The sequence below is a fragment of the Protobothrops mucrosquamatus genome, unplaced genomic scaffold (assembly GCF_001527695.2).
Source record: "Protobothrops mucrosquamatus isolate PMUCROS unplaced genomic scaffold, P.Mucros_1.0 scaffold605, whole genome shotgun sequence".
In the NCBI taxonomy this organism is placed as follows: domain Eukaryota; kingdom Metazoa; phylum Chordata; class Lepidosauria; order Squamata; family Viperidae; genus Protobothrops; species Protobothrops mucrosquamatus.
In genome coordinates, this window is record NW_015386903.1 from 688,943 (window position 1) to 714,962 (window position 26,020).

The window sequence follows — 26,020 nt, forward strand, 5'->3', positions numbered from 1 at the left end:
AGTCCAAGGATGCTTGCTATCGGCGAGGAGGGCAGACTTTGAAAGCAGAAGCAAATGCAGGTTTCGTTTAAAATGGACAAAGGGACTTTTAAGGATTGGCAACGAAGAATATAGTCGCCTAGAGGGCGTTCACAGCCTTTAGAGACGACAAAAAAGTGCTCGTGCCTGGGTATGTTGAAACTGGCGTGAATAACAAGACTTATCCTGCCGTCTTGTTGGGATACCACTCCCAGCACTGCTGGGACTTACCTGGGTCCAAACTCCTGGAGCAAATAAATATCATCCATTCTGCTTGTAAAGTACCGAAATTGCTGGTTCTCGCTCAGTAACTCCTGGAAGATAGCCTTGGGGCCTGTCCCCAATATCATGGAAGAAAAGTTGCTTCCTTGATGGGGCTTATGCAGCCGCTCGAGTGCAATTCATTTCACCCTGCGGGCATGAGGCCATCAAGGATGTCACAAGAGGAGGACTTCCTGCCTTCCCACTGGGATGGAGAAAGGTGAATCGAGGAGTCAGGGCTCACAATGGTTCCTCAAAGGGTGATGGAAAGATCTGCTCCACCCACAAACCGTGACTGGACGCTGGTCTGGCTTTGAGGGGGCAGCTGCGACTGGAAGCGTTCGACGTCGGACATGCTGATCTTGCTGCACATGGAGACATCTAAGGACTTCAGCAGCTGGCACTCCTGGCCAACGGACTTCAGGGTCCTAGAAAGGGATATATTCCAATTTGCTGTTGGTCTCTTGGGCCCACCCACCACCTCAAGGAAAGCTCTGCAGTAACCTTGCCACCCCCATCTCCTTTGTGGGAAGGGTGTGGGCAATCTTCTGGTGCTCATGGTTAGGGAGAGGGACCTGGGACTTGTAGTAGCTGGAGCAGTGCTATAAAATGGACAGGGCCCTTTGCAGGGGGAAGAGCTTCTAAGGCAGGGGTCTTCCAACTTGGCCCTTTTATGACTTGTGGACTTCAACTCCCAGAATTCCTCATTGCAAAAATGAAGAATTGAGTGTCCCAATACAGTAGTCCTGGCTTATCATATTTTGACTATCTAGATCAGGGGTCTTCCAGCTTGGCCCTTTTATGACTTGTGGACTTCAACTCCCAGAATTCCTCAGCCAGCTTTGCTGGCTGAGGAATTCTGGGAGTTGAAGTCCACAAGATGTCAACGCTGCAAATACTGTATATTCTTGCTTTGACAATATGCAGAGCTGTCTGGCATTTTTATAGTTAAACCAGGCACAAGGGGAAAAGAAACCGGAAGTAAATCACATCTTCCAAGTTGATTGGAAGATGTGAACCATGACCCCCCCAAAAAGGTGGGAGGGAAATGCTTAGAATTACATGCATAGCAGAAAAGAAGCCAGTCCTAAGCATTTCCTCCATGTTGTTCTGACGTATCTTTAACATTAATAAATGCTTTTAGGAGTAAAAATGCCTGAAAGTCCTTTTAAGTGTTTCGTTAATCAGACACATGACATCATGCTTAGGACTGGCTTCTTTTCCGCTATGCATGTAATTCTAAGCATTTCCTTCCCACCCTTTTTTGGGGTCATGGTTCACATGACCCCCAAAAGGGCCAAGTTCGAAGACCCCTGCTCTAAAGAATTTCCCAAGGTCAACTGAGGAGCCTTTAGGCCACAGGCGATGCCCCAAGGCATTCAGGTGACCCACCCCTTGCAAACTACGCTCACTTACCTGGGCGTCAGCTGGTTGCAGCCAGAAAGAATGAGATGCTGCAACCTGCACAAGGCACCGGCTGCCTCGGCAAAGCCTCTATCCGTCAGGTTTGTGCAGTGGCTCAGCGAAAGGTGCTCCAAGCTCCGGCAGTTGCGCGCAATAGCGAGGAGGCTAGTGTCGGTGATGTTGGGCACGAGGCTGAGGGAGAGGTAGCGAAGATCTGGGAAGCTAATGACCTGGAAAGGAAGGGCAGGGCCAAATCCCGCATGAGGTGCAAGGTGGAAATCAGGCTGGTAGAGAGAAAAAGCACCCCAAGCTTACACCGAGGAAGGTTATTGGGTGTGAGTTGTCACCCCGACTTGCTAGAGCAGGGGTGTCAAACTGCCGGTCCGCGGGCCGGATGCGTCATGGCAAAACCGCGCCCACCCCATTGCCGGCAATGGAAAAAAAGTCAAGACACGTCACGACACGTCATTATTATTATTATTTTTTATTATTATTTTAATTTCTATACCGCCCTTCTCCCGCAGGACTCAGAATGAGATGCGAGTTTGACACCTCTGTGCTAGAGCAACGTTTCTTAACCTTGGCAACTTTAAGGTGAGTGGACTTCCAACTCCCAGAATTCCCCAGCCAGCCAGGCTTCTTTAGAAATGTTTAACTTGAGTAGGCTTTGAATCAATCTCGGTGCCAGAATGCTTGCTTTCTGTGGAGAATGTTACAATCCCTGGCCAGCTGAAGAATTCAAAAACACCTGGAGCCAAACCCCAAGAAAATCGACATTATTTAGTTTACAGTGGGGATATGTAACCTATGCGCTGCTTCCAAGCCTGGAGTTCTTTGAGGCTTTACATGGAATGAAGGAAAATGGAAGATTTGCACAGCTAGATGGACCAATAATTCTACTTCATAGGAGGTCATTTTAGATGTTCCTCCGACGGTGTTTGGGCTGCCCCAAACTGGAGAATGCAACTTCTCTTCATAGGAACGTTGGCCAGGGAGAAGATCCTATCTCAGTGGTTCTCAACCTTTTTAATGTCACGACCCCAACCGGTCGTAAGTCGAGGACTAAACCAGTCGTAAGTTGAGGACTAAACCGGTCATAAGTCGAGGACTACCCAACCGGTCGTACGTCGAGGACTTTCCCTGCCCGGGAGCGCCGCACATTCGTGGTTCCGCCCCCTGCGCCGGCCGAGGCGTAGCTGGCAAGCGGCAGAGACGGAGCAGGCTGACCACCAGCTGGCCCAGCCCAAGGGAGGTAAGGCACCCGCCGGAAAATTGGAAAAAAATGGACAAAAAAAATGGCGGACAGCCTTGCTTGGCGACCCCCGTGAAATGGTCCATCGACCCCAAATGGGGTCCCGACCCACAGGTTGAGAACCACTGTCCTATCTGCTGGTCCATTTAGCAAAGCAGTGAGTCCCAATATCTGCTTTCCCCACCCCAGGACGCCCTGTACCTTGGCTATGCTCATGTCCGTCAGCTTCCCACAGGCCGTCAGGTCCAGCTCCTGCAGACGGGTCAAGGCGTTCAAAGAGGTTGGGCGCTGCTCTTGGGCCTTCTGCTGGTTGAGGTTAATGACCATCATCTTATCCTTCTCCAGATCCTGGGGAGGGGGCAGGAAAAACCCCATATTGCCAAAATTCCTGCTGAACTTTGGGCCAGCATCTTTCTGTCAAAGCAAGTCGGAAGGATGGGTAAAAGCAGACCAAACCTTCCTGAGGTTGCTTAGAAGGCGAGGTGGACACCCCTCAGGTGTGCTCTAACGGCCCTGTTGGCCGGGGGAGTGAAAGTCCACGAAGCTAGGAGACATCCAGGAAAGGACCATAACGGAGCATGATACGGGAGCACTGATGCTAGGCCTCCAAAATACACAAAAGGGAATTGGTGGCTTGCAGGCCCACTCCTGTGGCTATTTCAACCTCTCCTCACATGGTGACTTTCCCACTGTCACTGTGGAGGCCAGCTCTTTTGTTCAGGGTTTGTAAACATTTTGGAGGCTTGTGCTACCAGAACAAGTGTTCACCACCCAAAAATAAGCTTGGCCATTAGGCGGGAAAAAAAAGGTGTGTTTATGATGTGACAATGAGAACAATTAATCAATGGATCAGCGTGCCTCCAGAAGCTGTGGGAGCTCCATCACTGGAGGTGTTGAAGAAGAGACTGGACGTCTATCTGTCTGGGATGATATAAGGCAGTGGTGGCGAACCTATGGCACGGGTGCCAGAGGCGGCACTCAGAGCCCTCTCTGTGGGCACGTGCGCCATCGCCCCAGTCCTAGGCCTTCAGCTGGGTTTTATAAAACTTTTTCGCTTTAAACCACCGCCATGTGCAAAAAAAAAAATTCAACTTCTCGCAGGAAAAAAAAAGATCTTGCAAAGTTGGAATTATTTGATTGAACTTTTTAGTCCCACCCAGTCTGCCGTTACCACCGCAGCCACGCCCACCCAATTGGCCATGGCCACCCAATGGGCCACACCCAGCCGGCACTCGACGATGCATAAGTGGGTTTTGGGTTGCAGTTTGGGCACTCAGTCTCTAAAAGGTTCGCCATCACTGATACAAGGTCTCCTGCCTTGGGTAGGGGGTTGGACTAGAAGTCCTCCAAGGTCCCTTCCAGCCCTATGACTCTATGATTGTGTGCTTCTATGACTGTTGTTCTCTCACCTCTTTGGCGCGTTCACACTCCTCTCTGGGCTCCCCGATCCCCAGCAAACCCCAGTCGGTCAGTTCCTTACACCAGGCCAAGCGGAGGACAGTCAAGAGTAAAAGACTGGAAGCGATGGCTTGGACGCTTCGGTTAGAAAGCGACACGCAAGACGACAAATCCAGAACCCGAAGGCTCTTGCTTAGAGCGCCAGCCAGAGAGAGCACTGTGCTATCCTGCAGAAGGAGAAGGAGAAGGAGAAGGAGAAGGAGGAAGAGAAAGAAGAAAGAAGAAAGAAGAAAGAAGAAGAAGAAGAAGAAGAAGGAAGAAGGAGGAGGAGGAGGAGGAGGAGGAGGAGGAGGAGGAGGAGAAGGAGAAGGAGAAGGAGAAGGAGAAGGAGAAGGAGAAGAAGAAGAAGAAGAAGAAGAAGAAGAAGAAGAAGAAGAAGAAGAAGAAGAAGAAGAAAGAAGAAGAAGAAGAAGAAGAAGAAGAAGAAGAAAAAAAAGACCGTTGGGTTCGTATTCACTTAAACTTCCCACAGGGGCTTCCGAGAGGACATGACTCTGGGTGAATTTCTGCCTCAAGCTGGGAAGATTCACACACAGGAAATCCTTGACTTACGACCAGTCACTTAGGAGTTGGTCGAACTCATGATGGATTCCGGCAAAGGGACTTTAAGACTTGAACTTGAAATTCCAACGTCTTCCCCCTTGTCCTCCCCGCAGTCATTCTACTCCTCCTTCCGTGTCTAGGTCAAACTTCAAGCTGCCAGAATCAAGCCACCTTCCTGGCTTTGCCGTTGGCCAAAAATAAGCCACTATCGGTACATTTTTCCGGTAGTAGCCAACGTACCAGCAGATGGGCCGGGCTCTGCGTCTCTCCACATTCACCTTGCAGTTAGTAACCACATTTCGGGCACTCGGGAACTGGCCTACATTTATGGCTATTTGCAGCTCCCCATGGTCACAGGGCCTCAATTTACATCTCCCTCCCCCTTCAGAAACTAGTGTTTACTTCCAGTTTTCAGCAAGATACACCCCACAGAAGATGGTTTGCTTAATGTGACCCCATGTTCACTTGATGACTGCCACAAAAACGGCCATAAAATCGTGCATGCTGTGAGGACCGGCTTTACGCCTGTCACGACTTAGGGTTGAAATTGAGGGCACAATGATGGCCCTGGATTGCATTAAGCCAAGGAATTTAACCATAGTTTAGTGGACACAGCTGAAGATTGTATTAAGCTAAACCCAAACCAACTCATTATGCTGTCGCACGGCCTGTGAACCAGTTGTTGAATGGTACTGCTGGTCTAAAAGAAATCAGTTTTAAAAAAACCATCACAGAACTTACCCTTAGTAATGAGCAAAAGGCAACATTCAAGGATTTTAGCTCGGGAGGTCTGGCGCTAGTGCCAAAAGCTTTCACCAGCTCACTGCAGCTCAGCAGACTGCATTCAGACACGTCCAAGCTCTGGAGATGCTTCAGGTGTGACATTCCCTGGAAGCCGGCATCGGTCATTCGCGGGAGCTTCCCGAGGCGCAGGCAACGAAGAGTTAGAAGCCGGGAACTGATGGCCAGGCCAGCCCGGTCCGAAAGCTCAGAGCAGCCTCTCAGGTCCAGCGTGGTCAGTTGAGGCTGGTGCTGACACAGGATGCTGACCGCCTCGTTGGTCAGATCCCGGCAAGCCTGCAAGACCAATTCCTCCATCTGGAGGTTCTCCACTTGGACCAAGGTCCTCATCGCCTGGCTGTTAATATTGGTGCCGCTCAAATCCAGAGACTTTATGCGAGCGGCTCGCCGGCCGAGAAACTGCAGGAGGTTGCGGAAAGAGAGCAGGGCCGTGGAGTTGTAGTCGTGGGAGCCACTGTAGCTGTCAAACTCAAAGGTCAGGTGGCAGCGAGCCAGGACCAGCTTGGCCAGCTGTGGGCAACAGCTGGTCAGGCGGTTGAAAGTGAGATCGGACAAGTACCTGACGCTGGACAAATTCAGCTCCCGCAAATTGGCTAGCGCTTCTTGAGCTTGCAATAAAGTCTCCTTTTTGGAGAGCAGAGTGCCGGGCATGAAGATGCTGTTGCAGCTGCTCAGGTCCAGGGCCACGAGGCCGGGGCAAGCCAGAAGGAGCTCCTCAAAGCTGGCTTCGGTCAGGCAGCTCCCGTTCAGGCACAGACTGCGCAGGTGGGGGCCCAGGTAGTTGGCAATGTATTTGATGACATCCCGGGAAGTGGTGGAGCTGTCCAAGTTGGCCATCCTGATGTTGCATACGTGCCTTTGGGCCAAGGCCCGGATGGTACTGAGCGAAGCGGAAGTAGCTGGGATGTTGTAGAGGACATTTTCCTAGAATTGAAGCAAGACGGGCTCCGTCACGAGGACGTACAAGCAGTCCTCGAATTACGAGCGTTCATTTAATAACAGGTTCCAAGTTATGACGGCCTGGGAAAAAAGTGACCTTACAACCCATCCTGGAAGTTACAACTGTTGCGCCACCACCCCGAACGGTCACGTGATCAGGCGCTTGGCAAGCAGCTCGCATTTTCGACGGTTGCCGTGTCTTGCGGTAACGGGATCGCAACTTGCGGCCTTCCTGGTTGACTTCCAGCAAGCTAAGTCAGTTGGGGAAGCCGGATTCTACACTAACAACCACATGATTCATTTAATGAGTGTGAGATTTTTTTAACACATATGGGGGTTTACTTAATAACCGTGATAAAAATGGCCGTAAAAAGAAGTCTGCTCGTGTGATGGCTCCTTTTACGACTGCCGCAACTTACAATGGAAATTGCAGTCCTGAATGGGGTTGCTAAGTCAAGGATGCCTTTATTTCCAAAGAGGCCAATTTGATATACTGCACTTCCTAATTCAGTGTCTCTCAACCTTGTCCACTTTAAGATGTGTGGACCTCAACTCCCAGAATTCCCCAGCCAGCCATAGCTGGCTGGGGAATTCTGGGAATTGAAGTCCACACATCTTAAAGTGGACAAGGTTGAGAGACACTATCCCAATTCGTTGCCAACATCTATTTGGTTTTAGATTATAGAAGAAGAGGGACGATTTTTGGATCCCCTCCTTTTAAAGATGAAAATTTGAAAAGATCTGAAACAGTCTTATTTCCATCTTTAACGGAAAATGAGCCAATCTTCCCCACAGTAACATATCATATTAACACATTGTCCCTGGCAAATTGGAAGGCTGAGATGTTATTCCCAAATCAGTAAAAATTGCCCAATCTTAAAAAAAAAAGGGGAGATTTTCCAAGAGGGGATTGCCTTCTGAAGGAACAGAAAGTGTAGGCGAGCTTGTTTAAGCCCACAAAGGTTTTACCTGTCGCAGAGAGTCTTGGGCTGCAAAATACCAGGCTCGGCTAACCAAAGATGCCTCTTTTCTGTCAGATATAGGTAGAAAGTTCAAGATGTAAGTGATGACCTACAAATGAGAAAGCAGAGGCCAACAGCTGTTCACCTTGGGAAGAGAATCAATTTATCAGATGAAAACGTCATCTAAAACTTCTTGCCCTCATTTTGAGATGCTTGTTACGCTCCATAAGGTGATCCGTGCGGAAACGAGAGAACATAATTAACGGAGTAAGGACTGGTAAAGCATAAGGCTTCCTCGCATCATGATCCTGCGAGTCTGGATGACAATCACAAGTATTGGCATTTGGACACAGTAAAATACTTGAAAGTCTGTCCCACGGAAGAGGAGGTCAACGTATTCTCCGGAGCACCTGAGTGCAGGGCAAGATGCAAACGGGCGGAAGCTAATCAGAGGGAGATCCTACCTGGAAATAAGGAATAATTTCCTGAGAGTGATTAATCAGTGGAAGAGCTTGCCTCCTGGAACTGTGTGTGCTCCATAGCTGGAAGATTTCAAAAATAAACTGGACAACCATTTGTCTGGGATGGTATACGGACTCCTGCTTTGGGTGGGAGGTTGAACTAGAAGACTTTCAAGGTTAATTCCAGCCTCGTGATTCTATGAACTGCTAGAGCAAGTGTCTAGATTCTCAACTTGCAATAATGAAGAATTGAGTGTCCCAATACAGTAGTCCTGGCTTAATCATATTTTGACTATCTAGAACAGGGGTCTTCAAACTTGGCCCTTTTATGACTTGCGGACTTCAACTCCCAGAATTCCTCAGCCAGGCAACTACATTTTGACTGTCTCTGCGGTATGTTTATTGCTGAAAAAGGAAATATCTGATTCTCTTCTGCTTTGGCTTAATATAGCGAAACTGAAGTTAATTTCAGATATTCATATAATGTGAAACCACATGGCTTAGAAGAAGGAAGTCTTCTACAAATCTTATTATCCACTTTTTCGGTTTAATTTGCTAATAATATGCCAGAGGCTGTTGGCCTTTATGAAGAGCCAGATGTGATAAAGCTATAAAACAGTAAATGATTCACTGTAATTGGCTCTACACAATAGCAAACTATTGTGTGTACAAAGAGGTCTTCAGAGAACAGCAACCTCTATCTATAAAGAAAACCATTTAGTTACAGTACTTGCTTGTTCTATCTGGGTTGGAAAAAAAAATCTCATTCTGGCTTGAGGCTGATGGGTTTTTATGGTGTGCCCACTTTTGGGGTTTAGCATAAAGTATCCCAATCCAGATAAGACGTCACCATCAAGACCAAAAAGTATTTTGAGAAATAATCAAAATCAAGCCATAAGCTACAGTTTACAAGCTACCATCGTTGGGCTCACGCAACAGGCAATGCCCGAATCAGACAATATCTGGTTTATTTTAGCACCATGCTGTAAAACCATTCAGAAGTTAATATTGTTAATTATAGAAACAGCTAAATTAATGGTTTATGAAGCAATCAACACTGAAGCTTTGAACAAAAAAAATCATTAAAAAATAACTTTTAAACAGTATTTTGTAAGGGTTCTGTAAAATCATTTTGCGAAGCCACTTTTTCAAGGAGCGGCTTTTATCCTAGCTGTGTTGGTTTTAAAATAAAAAGGGACACATTTTGAAAAGCAATTGTGCTCAAAAGGCAACAAATTAGCTCAAATGGAAAATGAAAAAGAGGTGGGTTTTTTTTTTACGTACATGCAGTGACATGTTTATTAAACATTTCAAGGGGAGTTCTACAAAACAGACATTCAGGAAATGTCTGAAGCTCTGGACTGGAGTCGGTTTCCTTTTTTTAAAACAGTTTCAGTTACATGAGGAGAGGATGTGGCCAAACCTCGCTAGGGTAAATGATGATTTTTCACACTCCTACAGCAACATCAGACAGTTTTCGATGGACTAATTCAATGTATTATCTCCATGCCTTCCAAACAGGATTTTATTACCCACGTCAGCATTCCAGTTTCAGACAGCTGTGTATCTATCCGAGGAATCTGGCTATGACAGAAAACTGTTTTTTCATTAATGTGGTTATCAATCTTCACTCATTCCTTGACCCTGATGCTATTTATGGTTTGGGTTATCCAGTTACCCACTCCTAAAAAGCGGGAACCTTGTCGAATGTGACAATTGCCCTGTTGTTTAAACACGACATAAGTCCATTTTCATTGACAAACAGGTCGATTCTTTCATTTAAAAGGATTTCCAGTGCAAGAACGGAATAAACGAACCAGTCGCAGTAAACATCTATATCTAAACTAAATCGAAAAAACTAAAAAACAAACATTGAAGGGAATATCTTAAAAATATTCTTAAAAACCTCTTAAAAACCAGGTGATGGAGACCATGCAATCTCTCCTACGAATTTTACCGTTGTTTTCCCTTATATCGAAGCAAAATGTAGGCAGCTGCAAATGATGCACGTGGCTCAGATCAAAGGGGAAAGTGATCTGAACCCGGAGGAAGACAGTTATGACAAGGGTCCTCAATCTTGGCCACTTTAAGACTTGTGGACTTCAACTCCCAGAATTCCTCAGCCAGCAAAGGAATTCTGGGAGTTGAAGTCTGAGGAATTCTGGGAGTTGAAGCCCACAAGTCTTAAAGTGGCCAAGCTTGAGGACCCCCTGAGTTATGACACTTAAGGAGCAACCGCGAAAAAAAAGCTAGCGCCTGACACGGGTCTGCTGCAGACACGTCTGGATGGATGCATGCACGCGGGCTGAGCGCGGTGCACAGCGCTCAGCAAACCTGGCAGGCCTCCACTGAGCAGCATCCGCTCCTTCGGGCGCCCTTACCTCGACGGGCAGCCTCCAGGTCTCCATCGCCGGCCGGAGCCCGGCTAGAGGTCAGCAGAGAAGCGAAAGACACGGATGGACAAAGAAGCGGCGCCGCCTCCAACGGCCGTCCACGCCCACGCCCCGCCCATCAGCTCCTCCTCCTCCTCCTCCTCCTCCTCCCCCGCGTTCCGAGATCCCCAAGACGACGGCGCGGTGCCTGTCGGGAACTGTAGGCTTTCCAGAGAAGAGCGTTTTCGTGGCGGCGCTGTGATATGACGCAAATGGCGCCGCGCCGGAAGTCTCGCTGGGCTGAGTTGGCCCGACTTGCCTGCGTGCCCTCCCTGTAGGCTGGCCGGGGAGTCGCCATGGCGGTGAGTCGGGCATCGGGGGGCTGGAGCGAGCCGGGGCGAGCGGGCGATCTTTAAATAAAGATCGAGGGATCGTGACAAGCTCTGATTTTTAAAAAAATAAAATAAAATTGCCCTTTTTTTTCTTCCCCCCCCCCCCCCCGCAGCCTAAAGGAAAGGTAGGAACCAAAGGCAAAAAGCAGATATTTGAAGAAAACAAGGATACCCTCAAGTTCTACCTGCGGATCATCTTAGGGGCGAATGTGAGTGTGGGGCGCTGGGTCTCCGGGGTTTGGAAAGAGGCGAGCCAGGGCAGCCCGGTTATTTTCGATCCGGGAAGAAGATAAGATAAGATAACCTTTATTGTCATTTTTTTTTTTTTACTGTGGGCACAACGGCACACATCAAAAATGAAATTTAGTTGCCCGCTCTCAAAGTGACACACACCTAAACATACTATGTACAACATACGTATAGACCAGTGTTTCTCAACCTTGACAATTTTAAGGCATGTGGACTTCAACTCCCAGAATTCCACAGCCAGCAATGCTGGCTGTGGAATTCTGGGAGTTGAAGTCCACATGCCTTAAAATTGTCAAGGTTGAGAAACACTGGTATAGACCCATACCCCTACATATACATAGCAAATAAATATTAAATACTGTCCATCTTGAGTATATAATGGAAGGAGGAAGCTTTTCTGCCTGCTGTGCATGGTGAAACAGTCAACAAAATAATTGCAGCTGTAGCTTTCCCCCATGGGTGGCAGCAGCAGTTCAAGTCCCAGCCTGTAAAGGCCCTATTTCTGAAGGTAAAAAGTGGAATTAAAGGTTGACTGGGTGACTTGCATGTTTAGATTTAGAATGAAACTTTTAGACCAGTGCTTGTCAACCTCAGCAACTGGAAGATATGGGGGACCATCTCCCAGAATTCCCCAGCCAGCATTGCTGGAAGTTAGAACACAGAACCTCATCAGAGTTGGAAGGGACCTTGGAGATTGAAGTCCACCCATCTTAAAGTTGCCTAGTTTGAGAAATTGCTTTAAACAAATTGCTCTGTGTCTGTTCCTCTTTCTCTCTTATTTTGATATCCCTTGTGGTTTCAGGCCATTTACGGAATTGTCAACCTTGGGATCTTCTACATAACAGCTACCATTTGGACTTGGGTGAGTTCTATATATATTCAGACTGTCATTTCTTTTGAGTCAGGGACTGTTAATGTGTGTTGCACACCGAGAGGAGAAAATATTGCTTCAGAAGTGTTCTTTTTGTTTCTGCAAAGAGAGAAGTCTTTATCGATCTGTTTAAAATACTGGCTAGGAGAATATGAGATTCATATTCAACTGCCTTCCCTCTGTCCCGCTAATCCTACACAGCTGACATTCTGTACCATGTCTGTAAACTGGGGAGGCTCCACATATAACCACCAGTAAACCATTCTTCCATTAGAGCTTTCTTAATCCTTAACAGAAGTGTTTGTATCCAGTTGTGCCCAGTGATCCTGGTTAAAAAGATGGCACCGGCTACAATATGTGTTTGTGTTCCTGCCTATCTTTGCCAAATATAAATCTGTGTGCACTTTTCAAACTTTGTGCACTTTTCAAACTTCAGACTTTACTGAAATAGTATCTCCAAAGTAGGAGTGTCTCCGAAGGGTTTTACTGTTTTTCCTGGCTAATTTTCATATCCTTCTTTTAGGTTGCTTTTGTGTTCAGCTTGATGGTCTATGGGGCTAGTTACCAATCAATGAGGTCAATGGCAAAGCCTACTTTTGCAGAGGGCGGCAGCCTCGCTGATGGCGGAATTGATCTGAATATGGAGCAGGGAATGGCAGAGTGAGTGTCTACACTACCTAAGTCCAGGTGAGCAGGTCCTGCTGCCTGAGCGCATACGTAGTTTTCCTTCATAGCCTCAACCAGTGGAGGGACACACTGGTCCTCGGGCTACCTGCATCTCCTTGTGTGTGACCCCCCCAAACCTTTTTTAATTGAATGGTAAATAACATTATAGAAATAGGAAATTATTAAATGGATAACAGAAGGATAATCGTATTAACAATTGAGTTCTTGGTATTCACTGAGCTTGGTCGTTTTCTTGCACATGTTTCATTACCACTCTAGGTAGCCTCATGAGTGCATGGTGGTGTTCAGCAAACTCTAACCCTAAAGCAGTATCTTCCATTGCTGAATCTCTTCTACCACTTAAACATTTCTTCTAACGTTCAGTTGTGATCAATATCCCTTCCCTGCTAAGTCTGCTCCTGCCTCCTGGAATAAACAGATAACAAATCTATTGCATCTTCTGTGCAACTGCAGGTACAGATGGTCCTTCATTTACGACCTTAATGGGGACCAGAATTTCTGTTGCTAAATAAGTCATGCCCGATTTTATGACCTTTTTGTCGCAGTGGTTAAGCAAAGTTGTTGAGCAAAGCCAGCTTCCCCACCCCCACCCGACTTTGTTTTTGGAAGATGGCTGGGAAGGTTGCAATTGCCAATCTCATGTCCCTGGGACATTGCAACGGTTGTAAATACACACTGGTTGCCAACTGCCCAAATTTTAGTGGAGCAACTGTCAGGATGCTGCGGCGGTCCTAAGTTGGAGGACGGGCTTTAAGTCTCTTTTTTGTAACTTCAAACAGTTGTGGTTGTAAATGGAGGACTATCTGTAATTTTCTCCAGCTTCATCATTCCCAGGTCCTTGAACCATTCTTCCTAGGACTTCGTTCAGCCTTCTTTGCTCCCAATTGTTACAATCTCAAACGGATCACAATAATCCAGAACTGTGCAGCTAATCCACGATTTCTTAGCATAACCTGAAGCCGTGTCCCTTATGCATCTGGACCAGACGGTTGGAGGGCTTCCTCCCTCTTCTCAGGTCAATCCTGTTCAGGCCCACTCTCAATTTTTGATTCTCCGTAACTTTTTTTTAAGCCAGTCTTTTTTTTCTCGGATGGGACATTGGAGAACGACCGAAGACACTGAGACTTTATACTTCTGCTCTAATAAAAACCAGCTTTTTTTTTCTACCCTCAGGCACCTGAAGGATACGATTTTGCTTACTGCCATTGTCCAAGTGCTCAGTTGTTTTTCCCTCTATATGTGGTATTTCTGGTTCTTGGTAAGTTTCTTTTTCTTATTTGTCCACAGCACATTCTTCCTCTTTCCAGCTGTATCAGGGAGCCAGTTTGGTCTAGTGCAGGGGTCTTCAAACTCGGCCTTTTTATGAATCATGGACTTCAACTCCCAGAATTCCTCAGTCAGCGTGCCTGGCTGAGGAATTCTGGGAGTTGAAGTCCATGAGTCATAAAAGGGCCGAGTTTGAAGACCCCTGGTCTAGTGGTTAAAATACCAGGCTAAAAAGACCTTAAGTTCAAGTCCTGCCTTAGCCATGAAACCCAACTGGGTGATTTTGGGCCAAGCCACCTCACAGGGTTGTTGCTGTGGGGAAAATAGGAGGAGGAATTGTGTTGGATATGTTCACCTCCTTGAGTTACTTGTAAAAATAATAAAAGGCAGGATATAAATAAACATCGACAGCTATCAGTCTGTTTGGATGGCAGCCACCCAAACTGCACTTGCAGTTGCACTTAATTTTAGCCAGGACCACTTGATACAGCACCTTCTCCCACTGTTAAAAATCTAGGAGATTTTTAATTTAGGGATAGAAAGGCCCATCATTCGTAGAGATAAATGGGATGTACAATTCCTTAACCATTAAAAAGCCCAGCCAGCTTTTTGCTAATTCTCAGCTGTGCAACTTTGTTTGTGGCCTGCCTTGAAGAGGGTCCCCATTTTTGTTCCCTCTTGCAGGCTCCGGGGCGAGCACTCTATCTCCTTTGGGTTAACCTTCTGGGTCCTTGGCTCACTGCGGAATCTCCAGCTGCCAATCAAGAGCCCAACGAGAAGAAACAGCGTCGGCAAGAACGCCGGCAGATGAAACGGTTTTAGCTGCGCTCCTGGGTCTCCCATGTGGCTGTTTATCAGGGATTTGAACCAATCAGAAAACATCAGGGGGGGGGGGTTTCTCTCTGCTGGCCATTGCTCTTCTCCTGACATCTGTTCATCCTAAGGCCATATGGCTTGCAGTGGGAGGGAGGGGGCGGGCGAGGGGAGAGGGCTGCAGATGTGTAAATACCTTTCTAAAATGATGCTGTAATATGAATCGGACGATGAAGGTCTTTCAGTGTTGGTAGCAACGATGCATTAAAAAGACACACGCACAGACAAAACCTTTGCCGTGAGCGCGCTTGCAGTGTGCGTGCGTTTCCTTTGGTCTGTTCATTTACTCGCCTATTTTCGTGACCACTCTAGGCAGGCCTGGTGCTCTCACTGGAAGCCCAAAGCGAGAAGTACGTTCAAACAATAACGGAAGCAAGGGATACAGAGGACCAAAAGGATTTGGGGGTTTAAGGAGAGATCCCTCCGTGTATTAAAATGCCACGTGGGAGATATTTGAAAGAAAGGGGGGGGGAAATGAATGCGGTGTATCAACTTGTACTAAGAAAGCATTTAAAATAGAATCCCGAAAGCAAATACTGAAGTGGAGTATGGGGTCTTTGGTGCCCTCTGAATTGAAGAGGGTTGTCTTATCAGGGCAAGCCACTAGGATATAAAACTAAGAGCAAACCCATTGCCTTTTAGCATTATTACATAGTTTGGTAATGAAATGTCTGCAAGAAAACCACCAAACTCACAGAGCAGGGGTCTTCAAACGTGGCCCTTGTGTGACTTGTGGACTTTAATTCCCAGAATTCCTCAGCCAGCGTGCCTAGCTGAGGAATTCTGGGAGTTGACATCCACAAGACATAAAAGGGCCAGGTTTGAAGACCCCTGTCACAGAGCATCAAGGACTCCACCGTTCAGCCCTGAATTACAAACATTCTCTTTTTATCAGGAGTGGAGTAACTGGGAAGTAAAGAAGTGATGAAAAGCCAGAAGGCCCTCCATTGTTCAAAGCTCTTCCACAGCCCCTCTTTTGTGGCTTCTGGAAGTCCTCTCTAGCCACATGCGTCAAAAATTGGGCTGGGGATGGGGGCAAGGTCGACTGTCACTCTGAAACAAGGCAAACCCCTTTCAAATACAAAAGTATTCAAAATAAAACAAGCCTTGACACTCTGCACAGAATGGTCCAAATAGCTTTGCATCAGTGATCTGACGTCGGTGACCTCTTGGTCCACCTATTGCCACAAAGAAGGCTGCCCACCCATGTTTGCCAGTTTCTTGCTCCCCCCCCCTTAGCTTCCCTAAAGAGTACCAGAAAAAGCAGGAAATGAGAATTTTGACTCCACAGGAAGTCACATGGGAGATAGCATCTTGCCGCAGTCAAGAAGGGAGAATATTGGAAGTTTAAAAATAAGGAAGTTTATTCAATTCAAATGAACTTGATTCAGATCTGCAGAGCCCAGTTTAGTATATTCACAAAAATACCTTTCTCTCCCCCCCCCCCAAAATGCAGTTCATAATATTTGTATGTGTGGATTTCAAGGGCTGCTTTCGGTTTATTGTGATGGCTTATCTGGGGTTTGTCTTGAACAGCTTCCAAGATAGTCTGGAAAGGAACTCTCCGTTCACTTGTTTTCAAATGTTTTTCACATTAGATTCCTTCCAGCATTCTGGATTTCTTCCAGTTGTTCTGTTCTGAGATTTGTTACTGTTTGCCAGCCAAGTCAGTTTGCAAAAGGCCGAAGGGTGGGGTCTTGGTGTTAGCTGCTGTATTCCTCAGCTGCTGAAGTCGGATCCTGGATTGCTAAGTAAAAAAAATGCAGAACTGAGACGAGATAAATCTTTCTTTTTGAGGTATTTGCTGATGAAGGTATCCAGGCAGAAATGATCCATCACGTCGGATTAGGTTGCCAGAGCAGCAGTGGAAACTTTGCTATAATTTAATGTAAGTACCGTTTGTAACAATGCTGGGGATGATGAGAGAAAATTCAACCAATTAAATTAGGTAAGAGGAAATGGCTCTTTTGTAAACACTGAAAATCTGGCACGCTTTGTCAAGATTTTTCTGCTCCTGGCTTCTATAACTTGCCTTCCAAAACAGAGAGGATACACCGTTAGAAACCTTTGTTGTTGTATTTTGGTGGATATGATTCATACTTCCATTTTTACCAAATGGGGAAGCAATTACTGGTATACAGAAAGGTTAGCAATTAAACTAAGCAAAAGGAGAACTCCAATTTTGGATGGAAGGAAGCTGCTTCCTGGGAACCAAAGGCTGTGTCATGTTCAGAGATAAATAACTACTGTAGTTTTTTTTTTTAAAAAGATTACAGTCCTCTAAAGCTGAAGTCAAAGGAGTAGTATCCTGCTTGTCTGAATTAGCAAATCAAATGGGAAGGCCCCAAAGGAGAAGCAGGAATTCCAATAGCAAAGCTGTCACTTTGAACGAGAAGTGAAAGCAGGGCTGAACCTCAGCACCAAAAACCAGAAGCCCCAGCCCCTGGGATTTTCAGATGACCATCTAGACCAGGGGTTCCCAACCGTGGGTGCTCGCACACCCTGGGGGTGCGAAACGATATTCCAAAGGGTGCAAAAACTTGGCTTTTCAAAATTATAGTCTATATGCATAATTCGTTGCTATTCTTTCAAACTTTTGTAAGGGGTGCGAGAATATATCAGAAGCGTTCTCGGGGTATGGGGTATAGGGTAATTTTGCATTTATATATTATAAATGCAGGGCTTTTTTTTTTGTCATAGAACGCCCAGAACGGAGTTCCGGCACCTTTTTTGGATGGAACCTTGTAGGGTAGGCAAGGCGGGTTGTATGACGTGTGTGAGTTCCGGCACCTTTATTTATTTAAAAAAAAAGCACTGTATAAATGTAAGCTAGAACCAACGGATCCCTTAATCCAGGGGTCCTCAACCTTGGCAACTTTTTTAAGACTTCAACTCCCAGAATTCCACAAAGTTACCAAGGTTGAGGACCCCTTGCCTTAAACCAGGGGTAGTCAACCTTGGCTCTTTTATGACTCGTGGACTTCAACTCCCAGAATTCCTGAGCCAGCACAGCACAGCTGGCTCAGGAATTCTGGGAGTTGAAGTCCACGAGTCATAAAAGAGCCAAGGTTGACTACCCCTGGTTTAAAGTGAGTAAGTCACAGTGTTTCTCAACCTTGACCATTTTAAGGCATGTGGACTTCAACTCCCAGAATTCCACAGCCAGCATTGCTGGCTGTGGAATTCTGGGAGTTGAAGTCCACATGCCTTAAAATGGTCAAGGTTGAGAAACACTGGAATAAGAGAAGGGAGGACTATGCCCGGTGCCTGTGTTAGAAGCTTCTCCCTGTAATTGAATCCAAATTAAAGTAGGATCCTAAAACCTGCAGGAGGACACCCCCCCCCATCCTTGGCTCCGTTCACACGACCCCCCCCCCCACCAGCCTAGCCCGCCGCGCAAAGCAGCCCAGGCGCTTCCAGCCGAATGAAAGAAGGCGGAGCCCCCGAGGGGCGTGGCGTGGCTGGGCGGAAGAGGGCGGAGCTCGCTCGCTCGCTGGCTGCCCCGTCGGTCGCCATGGAGACGGGCCCCGCGGCCTGACCCGCAACGAGGAGCCTTCGGTCCGCAGGGCCCAGCCTGAGGTAGCGGGGCCCCTCCCGGCATGAGGCGGGTGCATGGCCGCCCGGAACCACCGCTGAGCTGGAGGGGGGAAGGTGAGGAGAAGCCGGGGCGCCCCTCCGCTTCCTTGGGGCCGAGCCCTTCCTTCTTTCAGGAAGCAGGAGGCGGGGAGACGCTTCCCCCTGCCGAGCTTCCTCTTGTCTCCCCCCCAGAGGCGGCTCTCCCGCCCATCCTCCGCAGCACCCGGCTGCGGACCATGGGCCAGTCACGCCGGCCCCTCGGAAGGACGCTTCCCCGCTCCCGTCTGGAAAGAGGCAGGCGCTTCCCGGGGGTGGGAAAGGAGCAAAGGCGGGGATGGGGAAGGGGCTTTTTTTTGGGGGGGGGGGAAGGCGGGGATCATCCCGGCCAAGGGGGGGGGGGCTTAACGGGCAAGCCATCATTAAGCCAACGTGGCTTCAGGGCAAGTGGGTGTAGTCTTTCAGACTGAAATGGCCGCCCCGGTACAGCCGCCCCTTCCTCAGTCTTGGCAGCTTTAAAATGGGTGGGCTTCCACAAGTCCACAGAAGCCTGTAAGTGCCTGATGGGAGTTGTAATCCAGCGCAGGGCAGTCCTCCACTTACGGCCACGATTGAGCCCAACATTTCTGTCGCTAAGCAAGGCACTTAGGTGGGGTTTGCCCTGGTTTGCGACTTTTCTTGCCCCCTTTTCCCCCCCCCATTGATTTTGCTTGTTGGAAACTGGCTGGACATGGTTAGAAATGGTCCTAAACGTGATGTCGGGACACTGCAACGGTCATAAATATGAGCCAATGGCCAATTGAATTTTGATTACTGCAATGGTCGTAAGTGTGAAAAATGGCCATAAGTCTCTTCTCGCAATGCCTTTGGCACTTCAAGCAGTCACTGAATGATTGTAAGTCAGCTGGCTGGCTGAGGAATTCTGGGAGTTGAAGTCCACAAGTCTTAAAAGTTGCCCAGTTTGAAGACTCCCGTTGTAAGTCAAGGATTACCTGTAAATTGGAAGGTATCAATATTAATAATAATAATAATAATAATAATAATAATAATAATAATAATAATAATAATAAAGTTGGAAGGGACCTTGGAGGTCATCTAGTCCAACCCCCTGCTCAGGCAGGAAAACCTATACCATTTCGGAAAATGGCTGTCCAGTTTCTTCTTTAAAAACTGTTGGACCTTTCACCGCTTCTGGAGGCAGGTTGTTCCACTGGTTGAAAACATGGACTGTTGTTGATAGAGCTCCCTTCCTGGTCTCTGTGTGGCTTTCTGGTAACTATTCGTGTAATCCAGTATTTAGCTTGTGAATTTGCAAGGAGTCCTTGCTTAACAACCACTTATTCGGGAACTTCTTGGCCTTAGGACAGCGCTGAATAAGTGGAATTTACAACCAAGCCTTTGATATATATGCTCAAATGCATTTGCATTTTCCCTCTGAACCATTCTAAATAACTCACCGCTTTTTATGGTACGTAGGCAACTATTTATCAGGGAGGAGCTTCCCCTTTTTCTTGGCCTGACACAGAAATTATTGTTCTGGAACGTACTTAACTAGAAATGCGGAAACGTAGATCAGTTCGTTGATATTATACATATATATATATATATATATATATATATATATATATATATATATATAAAACCCTTTTAATGGATGGTTCTGAATTGAAGAGGAAGTGTTGCTTAGCCACAGGATCTCTTTTTTCAAATGAACAACAAAGGAAGCCAACCCAAACCAGTATTTTTGCATGAAACTGTCATGGACCATGAAGAACCGAAAACATGCACGTGTGCACGTCCTTCAAATTCTGCTTTGTCATTTGGCCAGTGAAGTTATTGGACAACGTGCCCTTTTCAGGTTTTGTAGCCCAGTTTCGGTGTGTAGAATATCACTGTACGGTCCCCACAATTTAGGAATAGGTGGATTATTATAATGATAGCAATTTGCAGGCAACGAGTCAGTCCCACAAACTGCTCCTCCGTGGGCAAAGGTTATCTAGGACAAAGAGCCCTGCAGATTGGTGTGAGATTGTTTTCTCCTGGATTGTTTTGAAAGCAAATAATGTTTTTACGGTAGGAAGTGGCATTTAAGCCTTAAGCCAAGCAAATAGAGAGACACTTTTTTCACATTCCCCCAAATGCTTCAATCATTCTGATTTTGCTCATCTTTATTTTATCTGCAGAGAAAGAGATTGTTGGACCTTATGAGAACATTTTAAGAACTACATGATTGGATTAAGGGAGGCCTGAACTGTAAGACTGAGGCAATTATCTTCAGGCTGGGGTAAGGGGAGCCCGTATGATTTGTGGCACTTTTCTAGCTTTACAAGTTTCAGTTAATCCAGATTTAAACTTTGATGTGATGTGTGATGTTTCCCTGTGCTTTCTGTTCATTTGCAGTGTATATCACATACAGTATAGTGGCATATTGAATCTCCTGTTTTTCATTCAGGGGTTTCTTAATGAAAACGTACTGGATGTATTCGCACTTTGTCCTGCAAAGAGCCTAATGCTGCTTCTCTTTATGGTTATTTATTAAAGTCTGAGTATTAAAAATGAGGTTCATTTCAAAATTACTTTTGCCCCATGGGAGAGGCTCTTGATTTGTAATGGAACAATTTCCCTACCTCTTCCAGTACACATGCACACAACATGCAAAGCAGAGCTATTGGGGAATGTGGGAAACGCCATTTGATGTATGTTCAGAGCAACAACTTCGGAGCCCATGTAAGAAAATTGTACACTTACTTCCAAAGGGTAGCCTAGCAGCTGGCAGTTCTTAGCCATTTAGTTCTGGCCTAAGTCAGCCTCCAAGGACAGGCTGTGACATTTTTATCTTGGCTAAATGGGTTTGGTCTCTGTTGCTGTTTGGTCTCTGGTGTTGCATCGCCCTCTCTGTGAGACTTTCCTGCACAGAATGTTCCACCTGCAGAAAGGGTTGTATTTTAAATATGTTTTCTGCAGCTTTTTTTTTAGTGAAAATACGTTTTTCTCCATTCTTCCTTTTCTATTTTTTTTTACTGTCCCTCTTATCTCCTGCAGATGAACATCTGCAGTAAGCCACCTAACAAGACAGCCCCAGAGAAGACTTCTGAAACAACTTTTGAAGTTCAGTCTCAGCATGCCAGGAGAAATGGCTGGAGTTGGCCCCCTCACCCCTTCCAGTTCATTGCCTGGTTGCTCTTCTTCTTCTTTGCCCTGGTTGGTTTTGGCATCCTTGTGCCTCTCCTGCCCGTTCACTGGGTACCCGCTGGGTACATCGTATCCTTTCTGTCTCCCAAATGCGGTTATCCCGAATCCACGTGGGGCACAAAGGTCACCATTTAGGAATGGCGAAAAACTTTCATTCATAAAGATTGCCAGTGCTTCTGTCACCTCCTGCCTGCTTTCCCCCATTTTGTGTATCTGTTGTCTTTAAACGGCAGTATACCCTTTTCATAATGCTGGTAGTCCTCGGCTTACAACAGTTTGTTTCGTGGCTATTCAAAGTTACAACGGCACTGAAAAAAGTGATTTGTGACCGTTTTTCACATGACCGTTGCAGCATCCCCAGGGTCACGTGATCAAAATTCGGCTTCTTGGCGACTGACACACACTGATGCCTACTGACCCCGGGTTGCAGCGTCCCAGGGTCACGCGATCAAATTTTGCAGCCTCCTACCGAGTAGAGTCAACAGGAAGCAAGATTCACTTAGCAACTGTTTCATTTAGCAACAGAAATATTGAGCTGAATTGTAGTCGTAAGTCGAGGACTACCTGCGTACACAATACTGCTTCCGTTAACCATTCCTTTTGCTGTCGGAATACTTTTAATAACTTTTTGCCTCTCCTGTGCTTTTTTCTGGGCTTCTGTGAAGAAGCAATGATTTGCATCTTTCAAGCTTTTTTTTTTTTTTTTGCTGAAAGGATTTTTAACCCTTGTGGCATTCTTTTCCATGGAAATTTAAGAATATCGATAAATCTGAGCGACGAGCCTTAACTGTCCACGTTTAGTGTCCCGGAGTCTTCTTTCTCTGCCATCTAGCAGTTCACCTTACAGCAGTCTCCATTGACCCGGCCGATGACAGTGTGCGAAAGAAGAATTATCAGGGGCCACTGACCGCGTTCAATCGCAGCCAGCATGCTCATGTCATTGAAAATCGCCACTGTCACATCTGTGATGTTGATGTGTGAGTATTTGTTTTGCCTTCCTTATGGGAGTTTATGAGTGAACTGCACCAATTCCTTTCTCGGGCAACCATCGGCGTTGTACGAACCAGTCAGTACTAGAACAATAGTTTTGAATTATAATATAGAAGATGGATTCAGATGATAAGGGTTATTTTATTAGTAAGTGATGATATTAGGATGAGAAGTAGAATGTGATTGTGAAATAAAGTAAGAATTTATCTGAATAAATGATAAGTGTATTTTAGATATGATAACTATTTTGTAATGAACTAAGAGAACCGTGGGCTATCCGAAACCTGAATACTATGGACATTAAGCCAACTGGAATACTGTAACTGAAATCAGATAAAAGTTAAAAACAGGATATGGAGGCGTATAAGTCAAAAGATATTGATAAATGTTTCAATTGATTGGATTATAACTAGCAATGTATTAATTTGAATGTGATATAATAATCAAAGGAAACAGAGAGGAAATTTTTGATGATGTAACCTGACATATGTATGAAAGAGCTTGTTATTGGACTATGAATTACCCAACCACCATGTTGCTTCCTTAATACCTGGAGCTTTGTGAAATTGGAAAATTAATAAAACTCGTTTAAAAAAAAAAAAGAAATCTCAGAGAAAACTTCCAAGTATTTTACAGCTATTGGTATTATATAATGCCTTGGTTTACTGTCACTGGACTGTAATAGAACTGGCTGGATTCCCATGTCAGACTGAACATGATGGGGTTTGTTTGGTTTTGGTTAAGTGTATTGTGTAAACACGAACATTGTGTTTTGTCAACTGTGACTCGTGGCTTCGTCTGTTGTATGAACCAGTCAATTGTATTTATTCAGTAAGTCATGGTTAAACAAGCAGTTTAGCATAATAGATGACTCAACCATGACCTTGTGAATTAAATAATCACTTGGGGTTTTAAACAGTGCGCCCAGCAGTGCCTTTTCCCCTCATCTCTGCACCTTCCCCCCATCAATAGTATAGCTACACCCATGATTTTTTAAATTAGCTCAATTCTTTGTTTCTTCCTTGCTTGATGCCAGGTAACTAAATTGTGCTGGTCACCAGAGATCACTGGTAGTGCAGTATAGTTGACAAAATTTTGTAAGACCTGCTGTTTTCACAATGCACAATTCCTGCATTGATATTTCGGTTACAAGATCAAAAAAGTTAGAACAGTCCTACTTAGAAGTGCAGGCTTGGTGAATGAAAGGCAGCAGTAAATAAAAGCTCATAGTTCTGTGAACTCACATGCTTTTTAGTGGAATTATTCTACGTGTAAGAACAGACTTAATTGGAAAACAACATGCATTAATTGGTTCTTTCCTCTTTTAATTTTTTTGGTACACATCTAATTTAGCCCCCTAAATTAATCTGGGAAAACAACTGCCGAGTATAATTAGCTCCTTTTTTCTCTCTCCCTGTTTTATTATTAGGAGCTCCAGATCAAAACATTGTGGGTCCTGTAACAAATGCGTATGTGGCTTTGATCATCACTGCATGTGGCTCAACAACTGTGTGGGAGAGAGAAATTATTGGTATGGTTTTGTCTATCACACATTAGCCCATTAAGCAAAGCCTGTGAACATCATTTGAACAAATCCAACACCTTTTTAAAAGCTTTTTTTTTTCAGCCTTTGCAGCCTAAATACGTGTTTTCCATTTTCAAATTGCATGACATTATACAGCAGTGGCCAAAATTGTGGAAACCTTTTGGGAAAAGTGTACAGTAGAAATGCCACCTTTGGTTAAGTTTCCACCAATTTTTCTTCTAACTTCTTTATAAATGTAGCCTTGTTCACTTAATAATACTATTTTACATCACTTTCTGGGCAACCAGTCAACTCTTTGCACCATTACTTTAATTTTATTACGTTTTACAAGCTCACTAAATGAAAGAACACAAAAAAACCAACCGACTTGATAGCCATCACATAACACACTGACAAATGTCCTCCTCTCAGCTTCAATACAGGACATCAATAACTGAATCCTACTGTGATCTGATTGGCTCATTGCCAAAACAAGATGACACCTAAACACCTAAACACTCATGCTCATTGGCTACAATCAGATGAAGGAAAGCTACCTGAGATCAACCTAAGCAAGTTGTGCTTCCTTTTTCTGGTTATTTGGCTATAACCTTTCATAGAATACAGTACAGATAATTGAACAAACTATGTTGCATTACATTCTTGATTAAATTATCTTTCCATTGATATATAGTTTTATGGTACTACTCCAAAACAAAAGTGGTGTTATTAGCCATCAAACCTCAAAAATACATTTTTCCCAAAAGGTTTCCACAATTTTGGCCACTACTGTAGGGAATATACTTAAGATCATAGTTAGAAATATATAAAGGATACACACTCTAGAATCGTAGAGCCTTGTATTGCTTGTTTTTGATTCCTGGCTGAGATACCTGGATGTTCTGTTGGTGATTTGACCAGTAAAAGCTAAGCATTGTATTCTTCGTGCAGTGTTGAGGCAACCTGCATTGGATGTGACAAAAATGGTTTGTTACATGCAGACTTCTCAAATTAGAGTTCCACTCTAGAACATGCTATACTGTAGATGTCTCTGGATTTTATGGGAGCCCTTAACCCTCTTCTGCTGAGCTAGATGAGCAAAAAAGTATAAGAGAGTCAGGCAGGATGTAGCCCTCACTGTACGGATACTCCTTGACTTACGACCACAGTTGAGCCCAGAATTTATACTACTAAGTAAGATGTGTGTTAAGTGAGTTTTGCCCCATCTTACGACCTTTCTTGCCACATTTGTTAAGCGAATCGCTGCTTTTGCTCATTTAGTAACATGGTTGTAAAGTGAATCTGGCTTCCTCCATTGACTTTGTTTGTCAGAAGGTCACAACCCGGGATCACATGACCCCGGGACGCTGCAACCATCATAAAAAGACGAATCGGTTGCCAAGCCTCTGAATTTTGATCACGTGACCGTGCGGAGGCTACAATGGTTGTACGTGTGAAAAGTCATAAGTCATTTTTGTAGGTGTCATAAGTCATTTTTTTCCCCGTGCCGTTGTAACTTTGAACAGTCACTAAATGGACTGTTGTAACTCGAGGACCACCTGTACATCTTGTCAGGGTTAGGAATGGCGCAGTTTCTTTGCCCGAGATGCTCATTGCTAAATGTGACAGCCGTGGCTGAAAATTGATTTCCCTTGTGTTTCATTATGAAGATGCTAAACATTCCTTTGTTTCTTTGACAGGCTGTTTCTGAACAGTGTAATATCTGCCATCCTGGGCCTTCTCCTAATCCTGCTTGTTGCTTTCTATGTCTTTGTTCAATTCTTCCTCGATCCCATGAAGTTACGCACTGGACGTCCCTTTGAAGGTACCTTCCCACAACCTGCATGGAGGAAATAGCCCAGGGGTAGGCAACCTTGGCTCTTTCATGACTCGTGGACTTCAACTCCCAGAATTCCTGAGCCAGCATGAGG

General features: G+C 45.5%; 3 protein-coding genes across 3 annotated transcripts in view; 2 read left to right on the forward strand and 1 right to left on the reverse strand.

The window, feature by feature from the left end:
- Window positions 1-532: 532 nt before the first annotated feature.
- LOC107288902 (F-box/LRR-repeat protein 2) lies at window positions 533-18,423 on the reverse strand. The gene is made up of 9 exons (XM_015817566.2): window positions 18,349-18,423; window positions 16,462-16,556; window positions 14,891-14,960; window positions 7,646-7,747; window positions 5,678-5,968; window positions 4,345-4,560; window positions 3,137-3,283; window positions 1,696-1,913; window positions 533-707 (listed from the first exon to the last, which is right to left on the reverse strand). The coding sequence occupies exons 1-9, from the start codon at window positions 18,421-18,423 to the stop codon at window positions 533-535; spliced, it is 1,389 nt and encodes a 462-aa protein (XP_015673052.1).
- Window positions 10,769-14,905, forward strand: TMEM208 (transmembrane protein 208). The gene is made up of 6 exons (XM_015817592.1): window positions 10,769-10,833; window positions 10,977-11,072; window positions 11,915-11,974; window positions 12,507-12,643; window positions 13,844-13,928; window positions 14,621-14,905. The coding sequence occupies exons 1-6, from the start codon at window positions 10,828-10,830 to the stop codon at window positions 14,756-14,758; spliced, it is 522 nt and encodes a 173-aa protein (XP_015673078.1). The 5' UTR covers window positions 10,769-10,827; the 3' UTR covers window positions 14,759-14,905.
- Window positions 18,424-21,424: 3,001 nt separating the features above from the next.
- Window positions 21,425-26,020, forward strand: part of ZDHHC1 (zinc finger DHHC-type containing 1) — a 10,995-nt gene continuing 6,399 nt past the window's right edge. Inside the window, exons 1-4 of the mRNA XM_015817546.1 lie at window positions 21,425-21,643; window positions 22,376-22,551; window positions 23,994-24,095; window positions 25,790-25,914. Coding sequence (XP_015673032.1) covers window positions 21,425-21,643; window positions 22,376-22,551; window positions 23,994-24,095; window positions 25,790-25,914 — 622 coding nt within the window. The remainder of the gene's footprint in view (window positions 21,644-22,375; window positions 22,552-23,993; window positions 24,096-25,789; window positions 25,915-26,020) is intronic.